The sequence below is a fragment of the Diospyros lotus genome, chromosome 5, assembly GCF_014633365.1.
Source record: "Diospyros lotus cultivar Yz01 chromosome 5, ASM1463336v1, whole genome shotgun sequence".
Lineage (NCBI taxonomy): Eukaryota > Viridiplantae > Streptophyta > Magnoliopsida > Ericales > Ebenaceae > Diospyros > Diospyros lotus.
The window spans coordinates 35,386,238-35,400,343 of NC_068342.1; the positions used below are offsets into that span (position 1 = coordinate 35,386,238).

The 14,106-nt window shown below is 36.3% G+C and overlaps 2 protein-coding genes across 7 annotated transcripts in view; one reads left to right on the top strand and one right to left on the bottom strand.

Moving 5' to 3' along the window:
• The window catches only part of LOC127801546 (AT-hook motif nuclear-localized protein 4-like), a 37,899-nt gene that overhangs the window by 23,067 nt on the left and 726 nt on the right, over window positions 1–14,106 (bottom strand). For 2 of the 6 annotated variants that reach the window (XM_052336782.1, XM_052336778.1), the window contains exons 2-4: window positions 10,259–10,834; window positions 9,601–10,129; window positions 5,875–6,039 (exon numbers count right to left, since the gene is read on the bottom strand). The exons of 2 other annotated variants lie outside the window; for them this stretch is intronic. In XM_052336782.1, the coding sequence (XP_052192742.1) occupies window positions 5,875–6,039; window positions 9,601–9,981 (546 nt within the window). In that variant the 5' untranslated portion in view covers window positions 9,982–10,129; window positions 10,259–10,834. Of the gene's footprint in view, window positions 1–5,125; window positions 5,612–5,874; window positions 6,040–9,600; window positions 10,130–10,258; window positions 10,835–14,106 lie in introns of those variants that run through there. 2 more of the 6 variants (XM_052336776.1, XM_052336781.1) reach the window with 2 other exon arrangements.
• LOC127801547 (V-type proton ATPase 16 kDa proteolipid subunit) overlaps window positions 1–14,106 on the top strand; it is a 35,341-nt gene that overhangs the window by 5,853 nt on the left and 15,382 nt on the right. The window lies entirely within an intron of this gene.

Here is a 14,106-nt window from a genome sequence, read left to right on the forward strand (position 1 = left end):
AGTTAAAATGAACAGTAACAGCTAGCATTAAACGGATAGTTTTAAACTTGACACTGGGGAAAATATTTCATTGTAATCTATTCCCTCTCTTTGGGTAAAACCCTTTGCAACTAACCTTGCCTTGTACTTAATTGGTTCAGAGGGTGACATATCCTCTTTTTAATTTGTACAGCCACTTACATTGGATTAATTTTTGATCCTTTGGTCTGGGAATAAGTTCCCAAGTCCTATTTGCAGCAAGAGATGTCATTTCTTCATCCATAACTTGCTGCCATTTAACACTATCTTGAGAGTTGACAGCCTCCTCAAAAGTAGAAGGCTCACTATCCCTCAATTCATACCCGGCAACTAGGGCACAGTAAACTAAATCTGAATATGCATATCTTGAGGGTGGTCTCATTGCCCTTCTGCTCCTATCCCTAGCTAGTTGATAGTCACTAAGATTCTGTTGGGGAACACTGGTTTGTTCCTCCTCAATATCAGGGTTTCCTGTTTGTTCCTCTTGATCAGAATTTAGATCAGAGGTGTGGTCAGTAGAGGAAGACACATTTCCCAAATCTGGTTCACCTGTGGTCGAAGCACCAGATGTGTTATTTCCCATAGCTGGTTGTTCCACCTGAATTTGAGTATCTCCTAAAATAGTAAGATCATCTAGTTTTCTGTTATCATCAGATATTTCTGTGTTTGTTATCTTACAAGGGAATTTAGATTCATTGAATATGACATCTCTACTAATAATTATCCTAACTCCACCTGAATGCCTATCCCACAATCTATATCCCTTAGTACCTTCCTAATAGCCTACAAACACACATTTTTTGGATCTGGGTTCTAACTTTCCTTCAGATTGATGAGCATATGCCTCACAACCAAAGACTCTTAAGTGTTCAAAGTTTACTTTCTTATCATACCATATTTCTTCAGGGCATTTAAAATTTAGGACTGTTGAAGGGCTTCTATTGATTAAATAAGATGCAATTGACAGGGTCTCAGCCCAGAAGGATTTAGGCATTCCTGAGGTAAAGAAAAGGCACCTAACCTTTTCAAGTATGGTCATATTCATCCTTTCAGCCACTCCATTTTGTTGGAGTGTATTTATAACAGTCTTATGCCTAAGAATGCCTTGTGAATTACAATATGCATCAAATTCTCTATTACAAAATTCCAATCCATTGTCTGTTCTTAACACCTTAATCCTCTTATCAGTTTGGTTTTCTACTAAAATTTTTCATGTTTTAAATTTTTCTAGTGTCTGATCCTTGGTTTTTAGTAGGAATACCCAAACTTTTCTAGTGTAATCATCTACAATGGAAAGGAAATACTTGTTTACCACCATGGGAGGGAACTGGGATGGTCCCCACAAATCAGCATGCAGGTATTCTAGGCATACATTCGCCAGGTGAGTCCCTTGATAGAAACTGAACCTGTGTTGCTTGCCCAGAATACATGGCTCACAGAAATCCAAGGATCCAGCAGACACTAATCCAAGGTAGCCTTGGTTTTTTCAGTGCCTGCAGGCATTTCATGCTCATATGACCAAGTCTCAAGTGCCATATATCTGTCTCATCAGATTTTATAATGCAAGCAGAATGCATATTAACAGAAGGATGAAAGCAACCATTTAAAATATACAAACCATATTTCTTAGAGCCAGACATGATTAGATTATCACCTTTCAGAACATGCATGAAACCGTTCTCTACTTTATATAAGAAACCTAACTCATCAAGAGTGCCTAGAGATATTAGGTTTCTCGTCAAGCCTGGTACATACCTCACATCAGTTAGGATTCTCACTTTGTTATCATGTAGTTTTAAAGGTATATCACCAATTCCTTGTACACTACATGATTGATTATTTCCCATATAGACTGTACCAGTTTCCTTTTGATTAAAGTTTTGAAACCACTCTCTATTAAGGCACATGTGAAAAGAACAACCTGAATCCATTACCCATTTATTTTCAATAGATGAGCTAGAGACAGTGAGAACTTCCGCTAGACAGTTTGAACTACTTGCATTTACATTTGTGTTACCCTCTTGTTTTTGTTTCCTAATGAAATCATAGCAATACTTTTTGATGTGTCCCTCTTTTCCACAGTGTTAGCACTTCCATTTTGATTGTTTCTGTTTTCCCTTCTTATCCTTTTTCTTTCCTTTAAACCCTGTTCCACTAGATTGATCACTATTTCCTATGTAATTCTTCTTATCACTTTTAGCTTTCACAAACATATTGTTACCAAATTTCCTTGTTGTATTTAGTTCTAGTTCTCTTGCTTTAATACACGAGATTACAAGATCTAAACTAGGAACTATTCCAGTATAACGTAAAGCATGTTTAACAACATCATATTCATCAGGCAAAGAATTTAATAAAATCATGGCCTCACTGGTGTCTCCCAGTGCTTGGTCAGTACCTCTTAACAATAGAGCTAATCTAGTAAATTCATCTACATTTTCATCCATTGATTTAGAGGTATCCATTTTGAAGTTAAACAACATACCTTTTAAATACACAAGATTAGGAGCAGTCATCACAGAAAATAAAGAATCAAGTTTATTCCAGAGATCTATAGGGTTAGATATACCATCTACCTTCCTTATAACGCTGTCACCGAGATGAAGAAATGTGAGGTTGTAAGCCTCCTCTCTGATTTCCTCAGTGCGAGCAATCTGGTCTATAAACCATTTCCGATCATCTGGTTCCAGTGCAATCAGCACTTTGTGATGAGAGAGAAGGACTCTCATCTTCTTTTTCCAACTACCGAAGTCTCATTTTCCGTCAAATATTCTGATTTCAAATTGGGTGGACGACATCTTCGATTTGCATAAAGGTAACCTAGACCTCTAGATTGAGATTCTCTCAGCACACACCCACTAACCGAGAATCGAAGAAACCCTAGAGACTCGGTTTTCTTTACAAAGCAAAAACAAAGAACACCCAAACGCAGAAATCATCTGACCCGGATTCTGACTCAACCCTAGAGCACGATTTATGAAACCAAGCTCTGATACCACTGTTGGACCGAGCGGAAGACTCAACAAGAACAGAACATAAATGACTGATTCAAAACCCTAATACTTTCGGTAGTATCAATAACACACTTGAGCAACAAAATGCTAAATAACACAAAAATAGACAGGAAATAAAGGAAGAGGACACCAGAAATTTTTCCGTGGTTCACCCAAAGGGCTACGTCCACATTGAGCTATGTAAGAAAGAGCTCACTACACTATATCGAGTAGGGTTACAAGGATTCGAACAAATAGACTGTACATCAATGGTTCTTCTAACAAAATAGCCTCACAATCAACAAATACAGATTAGAAGCAAACCTAAGAACTAGAGATTACAATGAAGAAAAAAGAGTCTATACAAATCGAAAACAGAGCTTACTCAAAGAACCCCACAGCCCGATCAATCTTTCTTCTTCCTCTTTCTTTTTGCTATATTTCTCGTCTTAATTATCATCCCGAGGCACTATTCCATTTAAATGAGAGTTGAACGGCTGGGATTGAGATTGATAAAGGCAGCATCGATGGCCATCGATTAATTGTAGAACACGATTAACAGAAAGGCAGAGAGGACAAGCAAAGAGGCATCGGGCAGAGCAAGGACAATCAAGAGGCGTCGGATATCAGAAGAGACGAGGCCTTAATGGTTGCAAAGTGGCCGTCCATCAGCCGTCCACGTGGACTGCTGAGGTTTCCAAAATTGCCCTCCAACAAGACGACAACATTTTGATGCTTCACCCACAACAGGTTACGCCTGATCCATGAAAATATAGTGGTTATGGTTGAGACTTTGAAAATTCCGTTGTAAGTGATTTGTAGCCGATCCCGTTTTAGAAGTTACCTAGTAGTTGGTTAAAATATTTGGTGAGGAGATAAGGGAGTGGAGTAAGCTAGTTGAGCCGAACCATTATAAATTTTGTTATGTGCTGCTCTATTTATTTCTTTTTATTTCAGCATTTATATTTTACTTCTTATATATTTACATGTGTTTTATGACAGTTATAAAAATATATATGTCTCTAATATATATAATTCACGGCAAATATATTCAAAAGAAAGTTTAAATTCTACTTTAAGCAAATTTGTTATCAGTTGTAATACTCACATCAATAGCTTTCCAAAACTTTGAAATGATCAAATTTTCTTATATTGAATATATTTTATACTTATTACATATAATTTTCTGACAAAATTATACTTAAAGCATCAATGTTCATAGTTTGAAAAAGTCCAAACTATTTTATATAAAGATTCATTGAAATCAAGAAAAGTTCAAAAACACCCAATTCACCCCCTCTTAGGTGTACAGTATGTCTTAATACTTCAAATGTACTCCTTGATTTAAACATCTATATGAACCCTTAGTAATTATGATACATTCTAGACATGTTTCAGACTTTTGTAGCATGGGTCTCAAATGTTTGTATGAACCCTTGACTTAAGGATACATACTATACTAGAATTGTTTCAAGACTTTTATAACTTATTTTTTAGATGTTTGAATAAAGACATTGAGTTTGACTGTAATTTAAATGTTTAAACATGCATTTCAAACGATTTAGATAAGGTTGAATTTTTGAAGTTGGTTCAAACACTTATTTATTCTTCTTTTCAGATTTTTAAAGAGTCACGTTAGAATTGTATTTTTTTTTTTATGTTATAAAGTATTTTTGTTATCATTAAAAATATTTTTTATTTTGTATGTCATGATCAACATCTATCTTTTTTTTTTTATGATTCCTCCAATAATTCTAGAGTAATTTGAGGTGAACTTGATGCCATTAAGTCTTATCATGAAATTCTGTGATTAATGATAGTGTTTCTTTTCTAATGTTTAGAAAATTAAATTGGGGTATGGAATAAAAAACAGGAGAGATTCACGATCTAGTCGTAAATTTGAGATACATTTTTATAAAATAAAATAAATATATATTAATTAAAATTAGATTTCAGTTCATTTTAGTTAATGCTGTTAATGCCAAAGCTTAATGGATAAATTAGCAACAAAACGAAAATATAAGAACAACTTTGCCAAAAACTAAGGAAGGGGTATGTATGGTAATTTATCCCTTTGACTTAAACATTATATAATTTATTTAGTTACACATTTCTTAAAAATTAAAAAATTTAAATACTATTTTAACAACGTTTTAGAAAAGCTGTCTCCAACTTTTCTCAAAATGCTGTTGAGAGCTTATTTCATCGATCAAGTTAATTATAATTTTACCCTCAAAAAGCTCAAATATTTTCAACTCTCTACCCTTAAACATCACATTCTCTCATCCCTATGCCCTTCATTATCGCAGCTTTCATCTTCGACGCCTCCATCGCCACCTCCTCCATTGCCAATGGACTTTGAGATAATGAAATCCAAGTGTCTTTTTGTCTTGTTTGGTCCTCTATTTCACAAAGGAACAAGAAGAGTCTGATATAGGAAGACGACGGTAGCAGCTCTACTTCTATTTCTTTGCTTGTTCCGGACAATCAGCGGGCAAAGGCAAGTCTGCTTCTATTTCTTCCTCCCGATTGTTCGATGTGGTTTCTGTTGCCACAAAGTTCTCCTGATGCCCACTCCGCAGAAAGCTGCCGAAGACAACCTAAATATAGCAATATATCAAATCATGGCGAATCCAAAACTACAACTACCACTGCTACTGTGGAATCCAATGAGAAGATGAAAAAATCATCAGGACCGAGAAGATGTTCTGCTAATTCATGAAAGAATTCTGGCCAACAGCCAAGTTCGCCTTGTCTCCAAAATTAGGAATGAAAAACAAGAAAAAGGTGGAAATGCAGGATCGAGACTACATGGTTGCAAGCGCCATCTTTTCCCTCCCTAGAAAGAAAGAAAGGAGCTCACCTGTACAGGAATGTCTGCTATTATTCTTCCCGCAAGTGCTCCCCCAAATACATGACCGCCAGGTCTTGCTAAAACCACCTTCAGGCAACCTGAGCTATTGAAAGCTGAGGTCCCAACCTCTGAGGGAGCGAACAATCCTGACAGTGAAACAATATCGAACATTCCCTACAAAGAGTTGTAGAAAGGACAATTTAATTTTTTATGTAACAGAGAGAGAATGGCAGTGGCCAAGAAGGTTTGCACATGTCAACAGCCAAAATATGCAGAATCAGGGCGGCTTATAAGTGATTTCATTTGCACAAACCACAACCACTAAGCATATGCATGCTAGGCATATTAGTGCTAATAACAGATATGATAAAACTAGGATTAGCAACGAAACATATGTATCATCTAAAAGAATGAGTATGTGACTGGTATCCATCTTACTTTTTATTAGTTCATTTTCTACTCTGTTTTTCTCAATATGAAGTCCACTAAGACACAGAGAATTTTAAAACCAATTTTAGTTATTTCTAGGTTCAGGAACTGGATTTTTTACTGTTAGCTGCTTGCACCAAAAAAAGAAAAGCTTGGAACTCAACATGGTCATGGTGTTACAAGGGTAGTTGAAATTTTTACATTTGAATTAACCATAAATTTGCACTAGCAAATAAGAAAAGGTCAAACAGATATTTCAGCAGTGCATTACAGTATATTTTCTACTATAAATATCAGGATATAAGCTGAATGGAGTAGAGAGAATATCCGCAAATATTTTCCTTCTTTATTTGAGTACCGTATCACAACTCCCAAGCCTATCATCCATTCTTTCCAATAACCAACATCTTTTATGAGTATATATGTGTTTCCACTTTCCGCAGCAATATCTTGTTATAAGAAGCCATGCGTTAAGGACAAATGATAATTATATTGACTGTGTATTTATGTTGGGACGGATAAAAATGAGAAGGCAATATTTTGACATATCACTAGGGTCATATAAGACAATTAATCTATTCATAACCTTTCCATTTAATGGCTTCACTAATTCTAAGGCTTTTTGCTTATTGGCCAGAAACCTCAATTTTTACATTCCTAGGTTCATGTTTAGTGCCCACTCATGCAAAGGAATTCCAGTCACAGTGTTAAAAGCATTCTATCAGCTATTCCTGTGTATGCAATGTCTTCAAGTTTTCTATTTAAAGTGTGTGCCAAAAAAAAAAGGGGGGGGGGGGGGGGGAGGGGAGAGACCAAAATGATATGCAATTTTTGGTGGGAAAACCAAAGGGTGCCTGGAACGAAATGTGCAAGCCTATGGGAGTTGGGAGGTCTGGGCTTCAGGAAATTTAAACACATGAATAAATTCTTCTTGCCAAGTGAGCATGGGAACTGCTCAATCAGGCTACTACAGCACAAAAGATAGCCTCTGGGCCACCATAGCACTTCAAAAGTGAATTTTTGGAAGCTGAATCTTCCCCGCCTCAAGTTCAGCAATGTGGAAAATGATTCTAAAATTCAGAGTATTATATCTAAAGGTGCCTCACTGTTGGGAAATGGAGACTCAATTAAAGTGTGGGAGGATCCTTGGATTCCAACATGCAACCCCTTCAAGCCCCAAAGCCGAACTCCAGACGTCAGGAATCCAGTGAACATCGAAGATCTAGATTAGCAATTTCATTCACAGAAGAAGGATAGGCTTGAGGTTATTTTCATCAACCTCAGTAACCAGTATAATGCAGATCCCCCATTCCTATTCAAAGCAAACCTTGTAATGAACTTGGGTAGATGATACAGTGCACCGGTTTTGACTAGGGCAGGCTGAGTAGCTTACAGAATCCAACAACGATGTCCTAATCGACACTCTGCACCATCTCCAAAAGATTGGATGAGAATCCAAAAATCAAGGATGCATAACAGACCAAAAATGATGCTTGGAAAATTAGCTGCAAGAGCCCTACCAACAAGGCAAAGAACTAGCTAGAAGGTTTTCAGTCTCTGATGAAAAGGGTGCAACTATTATAGAAGAAACATACATGTTCAATTGTTAACCACCACCTCATATAAAAACTTAAACTATTAGATAGAGGATTAACTTTATCTTTTATATTATTACTTTTTACTCTCCCCTTCATTGTGGCTAGACTTCACTGTAAAAATGGTCCAACCACTTGCAATAAATTAGATATTGTGTCGACAATGAAATTTGAATTAAGGACCTTTGCTTGCTTTGATATCATATTAAATTGTTAAACTACCATCTCATACTTATTGTTAGATAGAGAGTTAATTTTATCTTTTATATCATTATTTTTTACTCTCAACAATGCACAAGCAAACTCAAGTTTGAAAATAATTTAAAATGCAATAGAATATACAAGAAAGTGGGGTAAGCTTTCTTTTCTCTAATTTTCTTTGAAAATTATTCGAACTTCAAGTTTCATCCCTAATTTTAAATTGCTCTACATGAGTTCATAAACAGCTTGGGATCCCATTCTAGTTGACCCAAGTCACATTCCCCATGATCCAGGGCCACAAAAGAAATGTGATCTGGATCATGGTTCTAGGGGAGAAGTCCACCTCATAACTATGGACTCCGCATCAATGATAAAGAAACATATCCAAAAGGACCACAAAAGAAAAGACAAATAGTTTCTAGTAGAAGTCTCAAGATATCTTGTTCATCATTTGAAAGCAACATTCTCTTTGATCAAATCCAGAAAATTATCAAACGAAATTGTTAGGATAGATAAATAGTTTCTAGTAGAAGTCTCAAGATATCTTGTTCATCATTCAAAAGCAACATTCTCTGTAATCAAATCCATAAAATTATCAAATGAAAATTTTAGGATAGGTAAAAATCCACCCCTCATAAGTCACTGTACCACTAGAAGAATTAGGTTGTCTAAGTGTAACATTTGAAATTGAACCCACAGCAGAAATGACACAGATAACTAGAGGCCCTTGCTTAGCAAATGAGAGAATCTTCATGAAGATATCCTAATTGACATAGCCAACACGTCAGTTAAGTTTTGTCTTGTAAAAAATGTTAAATAGGCAAAAATACAAACAATTCAGTTTTTATGTTACTTTTGGTACAAAAAATGCAATAAATTGCTCGCCTAACTAAAACCCTTCCCTCCTTAATATATCCTAATTAACACAATTTTTACTGTCTAGAGACCTTTTTTGGGTCATCACTGTGTAAATATACAAGTCAACTTTGGTAGATTAACTATAACTTCTCCACCTTAAAATTCCAACCAAACATCTATTTTATCAGTAGGACTAACTAATAGCATAGTACATCCTTAGAATATGCTATAATTCCAACTAGGTGATCAGTATATATATGCACATGTTCATTCCCCTGCCAATATTCAGGTCTAATATCTTATTGAAAGTTTGTTTGTTGAAGTCACTTTCCACATCTTAATTTCAAGTTTGTGCGTTCAATTTCTATTTTCGATTTGGAGAACTAAAACTGAATCTTTTGTTCGATGTTTGTTGTCATTTTGAAAAAAAAAAATTATATGAAAACAAAATAAAGAATTTTGCTTGATAGGTCTATTTCTGATATTTTTTTATCCGTATAGTGATTGAAATTTTGTTAAGTCCCTATGTATTACAATTACATATATATATCACAAAATATTTGCAATTTTATGCAGAAAATAAAACAGAAAACAACGAATAAAACAAAAATTTACAATGTAAGATGGCAAAGTGGAGGCAGAGGGAGTTTACCTGATAAGGGGGGTCTCTGGAACTGGAAAGAGTGTATTTGAAGCTGGGAAACCGACTGAGAGGTTTGTCGAAGCTAATCAGAGAACCATGACTTGCAGATCTACATACTTCTTCACTGTTGGAGAAGGGCAAGACAAAGGGGGTGTTGTCTAAGGTTACTAGTCGTTGGATTTGCCCAAATCTTGGTGGTTCAAAGTGATTAGACCATTGATGGAGCTCTACACACACCAAAAGGCCATGATTTGTAGATCTCCATACTTCTTTACTGTCAGAGAGGGGGGGAAAAGGGGGGGTGGTGTCAAAGGTCATTAGTTGTATGATCTGGCCCAATCTTAGTGGTTCAGTGTGATTAGGCTGTTTAAGGAGCTTTATGGACATCATTTTCTTGTCAAAGGGCCGAAAATATGGTCTGGCAAGGTTGTATTAAGGGCACCATGGGTCATAATCTCAAGAACCACATTCCAATTTGCACACACTAGAACATAGCGCATTGGCATCTTAGAACCACATGGAATGTTTTCCAATTCACCTAGGTTGCAGATCCATATTGAAGGAAGAAAATAAACAAAAAATCAAACCCAAGACAAACCAAAATAGAGGGGGAGAGATATTAAGGAAAAAGAAGATTTTCAACACTAACAAATCAATAAAAAAATACCTGTTTGTAACCACAGTATGAACCATTGAACGACACTATGGTAATTAAAGAAAGAACTTGAGGCGTCGTCCCAATATTGCCTCTCAAAAACAATCGAAAAAAAGGAAAAAAGAGGAGAGAGAGATGTTGTTTGGAGAAGAGAGAATGGGCTAAAGGAGAAAAGAGAAAGAAAAAGGCAATGGGAAAGGGAGAATCATGGCTCGTCAAAAGAGAAAAGGAAAGCTGGGAAAATGGTAGGCGGCTGCAAGGATAGAGGGTTTTTATACTCCCCCTTTATCGAATTCGAAACCCTAATTGATTTCAGCCACTATGGGTCAACCTCCTTGGTTGCCTTTTCTTTTTTAAGGCCCATAAACATTCTGGGCTTTACACCTAGTTATAATGCAAAAAAAAAGTACAACATAAAAAATAATACTTATTATGTTATAATATAAAACATAATTTTTTTGCAAAAGAGCAACCTCCCCCCCCCCCCTGCGGCACGCACCACCATCACCACCACATACCTAGCGTTCCAAGAACCAGTTAACTATGCAACGGTCATTGGAGGGTGGTCGTCAATCCTTGTGGGAGAGCCTGCAAATCAAGGGTAACATCATGCATTATCAGGTGGGTTAAGGTAAGTTTCTTCAGAATTTGTGTTGGTTGAAGTGATATAAACCCAACACGAAAACACCTTCTAGAGAAGAAATTAAACATGCCCAAAAAAATGCTTGTCAAGGTCCATGTGCAAAAGTTTGCTTTACTTTGCTCTTTTAATTTCTTGTTTCTCAATATCAATGAATTACACTAAAAACTTTCACTGACTTGAGGTAACAACTACAGTTGTCTATCCCCTAGTAATATAGTAAAACAAGCATATGTAGACCTTTGGTACCATATATACCAATACAATATATTTAGTGTACTTTTTGTCATGTCCATATCCAATACTTGCATTGGGCATTGAGAGGACCCAGCATAAAAGTCTCCTTCGTATTTCACTCTCCAAATGTGCTTGTTCCCCCTTCATAATTCCTACGACAAGTCTTTGTAAAGCAATTCCAATGAGAAGAAAAAAGAAAGCATTAAGACACCCTCTTAACCAAGTCCACTGCCTTTAACACTCTCCATGATATGGAGCAAGCATTAGGGACAGACTTTACATTCATGTACAACGCATATAAGTAAACGCAGGTTGTCTACAAGGTACAATTTTAACTTCTACCCCTTAACTTTAGTTCCCATTATGGAATAAGTCCATGCAAACCCCCAACCCCCCCAAAAAAAACTTACGACATATAGAGAAATGATGCTTTGTTTAGTGGTTGGCTATAATGGAAAAGAGACTGCTTGGAGCAGCAACCATGGCAGTTGAATAAAACCTCTTTTGGCCCTAAAATCTGTTTAATCAATATCACAATTGGAGAAACATGTTATCAAAAGGTAATAGCTCTTAATCTATGAAAATACAAGTTTTGGGATGGATTTGTAAACTGGCCAACCATATGACAACGTCACACTTAGCAATGGTAACAAGGAAACAAGATGAAAATATATAATGAACTTCACCATTAGTATTGTTGATAAATTAGACACCACTGGACAACAAGCTTACCACCATTGGACAAAGTCAATTGTGGTTAACTTAAATTAGAGCACTTTGCATAAGTTGGGAAATAAAAATAAGGAAACTATGTGCCAAGTCACAATTTTGAGAAATATGACCCTCCCTCATCCCTCACAAAGTGAGCAGCCTAGTGGAGTGCAAATGCCCATTTGGTTAAAAAAGAAGCGTGTAATTGCTCATGCAACTGCTTGATGTAGGTTCTTCTTTTATTCTTAACTAAAGGGCCTAATGTTGCTAAAAGGTTGAACAAATAGGTCTTGTTAAATTATAAACTAATTAGGAAAATTAAAGTGCATAAAAAAAAACAGATAAGAAAGCAAATTTTAACAAAATAGGCCAAAACAATTAGGGTTTGGGAAAATAAAAGGCACAAACACTAGCAGAATAACAATTCTCCAACAAGCTCTGAAATGGACATTTAAAACTTGATTCACTTTAATTCAGAAGTTAAAAGATTTTTTCTTCATACCTTCAAGGTTTGCTAAAACTGGACAAATTCAAGATAATTCAGTTAGATCTGAATCTAAAAGCACATTTGGACCTGTTTTATTTTACTGCTGCAATTGCATTTTGAGCATTATTTTTATTTCCAAAAAGTAAACTGTTTTGGTAAAAAAGAAAACACCATTATGGTGTTTTCATGTTCATATTTTCATTTCTATTTGACTGACTAGCTATCCTTCACACACGCACATATCCATTCCATTTTAAGATCTACCCAACCAAAATAAATTGAAAAAGAAAAACTTAGGGCCTGCTTAAAAACGTTGTTGTTTTCAGAATTTTCTGGAATGGATACAGTGAAAGTGGTGTTTGTTTTTGAAAATTGCTTTCAAAGTTTTGGAATGGATTTCTGAAATGGAATGGGTTTAAAACCCATTCCATTTTCATTTTTTCCATTCCTTCTCTTCAGCTTTCATTTCTTCCATTCCTTCTCTTCACCTTTCAGCCTCATCCTCACCATCCTATCCCTTCCTCCCCCTTTAAGAACCAAGAACCCTTCCTCACTGCCAAACAGCGCCGACCATCGCTTCAGTTCTGATGAAGTTAAGCAATCCTGCCTTCCTGCAATGTCTTGCGGATCCGGCTGAGTTTCTGGTGAACTAGACCAGATACAGCCATCCTTCCGGTGATTTCGACAAGCTTCGACCGTCCTTCTAGCAAAGTCCACCACGAGGCATTCTTTTCAACAATCTTCACCAGATTGACCAAATCTGAGTTCTGGTGAAATCGACCAGTTCCAGTCTTCCTTCCAGCCAACACCACCAGATCCAATCGTCCCAAGCAGAAACCGGCCGTCATCGAGCAGATTCAGTAATTTGGAATTCTCTAAGAATATTATATTTGACATATAGAATAACTTCTCTATATTCAAAAATTAATGTCTACAACACAAATTATTCATTTTCCATGTGTCACGATCCCAGGGGTAGAAAGGGAAATGTCCACTAAATCCATTGTATTTGTTAGCTAGGGGGTTGTAAGTGGGCGGGAAGTAGCTGGGACAGTTAGACAGTTACAACAGCCTAACTCCTTTTGTTAAAGAGGAAGCCTATATGTGGGAAAGGAGGTTATCGAATAATAGAAGAACTCTCTCTCTCTCTCTCGTTTCTCTCCTATTCTGTTTGTGACCAAACTTCCATAATTGTCCAAGCCCGATTCTCGGGGATTGACTATATGCTTTCATTTCTATGTTCTAAATGAGCAATCAAAAACTCAAGAGAAATTACATGCTAGTAAGTCACACACACACATGTATATTTTTAGTTGTGTGGAAACGTATAATGGACTATATACTAAACCTTTGAATGCCAGATATACAATGGTTTGTAAAGTTAATGCTCTTTTCGACTTGTTGCGAGCCACCAATTGCTCTTTCCTCCTCTTCACAAACTGCATTGAAAACACTTTTCTCTGATTGCTACAAACACCTCGCTCTCTCTCTCTCTCTCTCTCTCTCTCTCATTTCTAGATGGGTATTTATAGTCCACGACCCTTCAGAGTCTCTTCCACTTCTCCATCTTCCAGATTTTTTCTCTCCATTTTCCAACTATCCACACAGTTGATTACTTGCAGATGTTTCATCAAATTTGTTTTGGCCCAACTCTCCACTTCATTCTCTTCAGTGCCGAACCTCATCTGAAACTTAGCTACTTCAATTAGATAATATCCAGATGTCATGATTTCAGCAAGACAACAGATTAAGCTAAGAATATATCTACAAAATTTACTTGGGTTC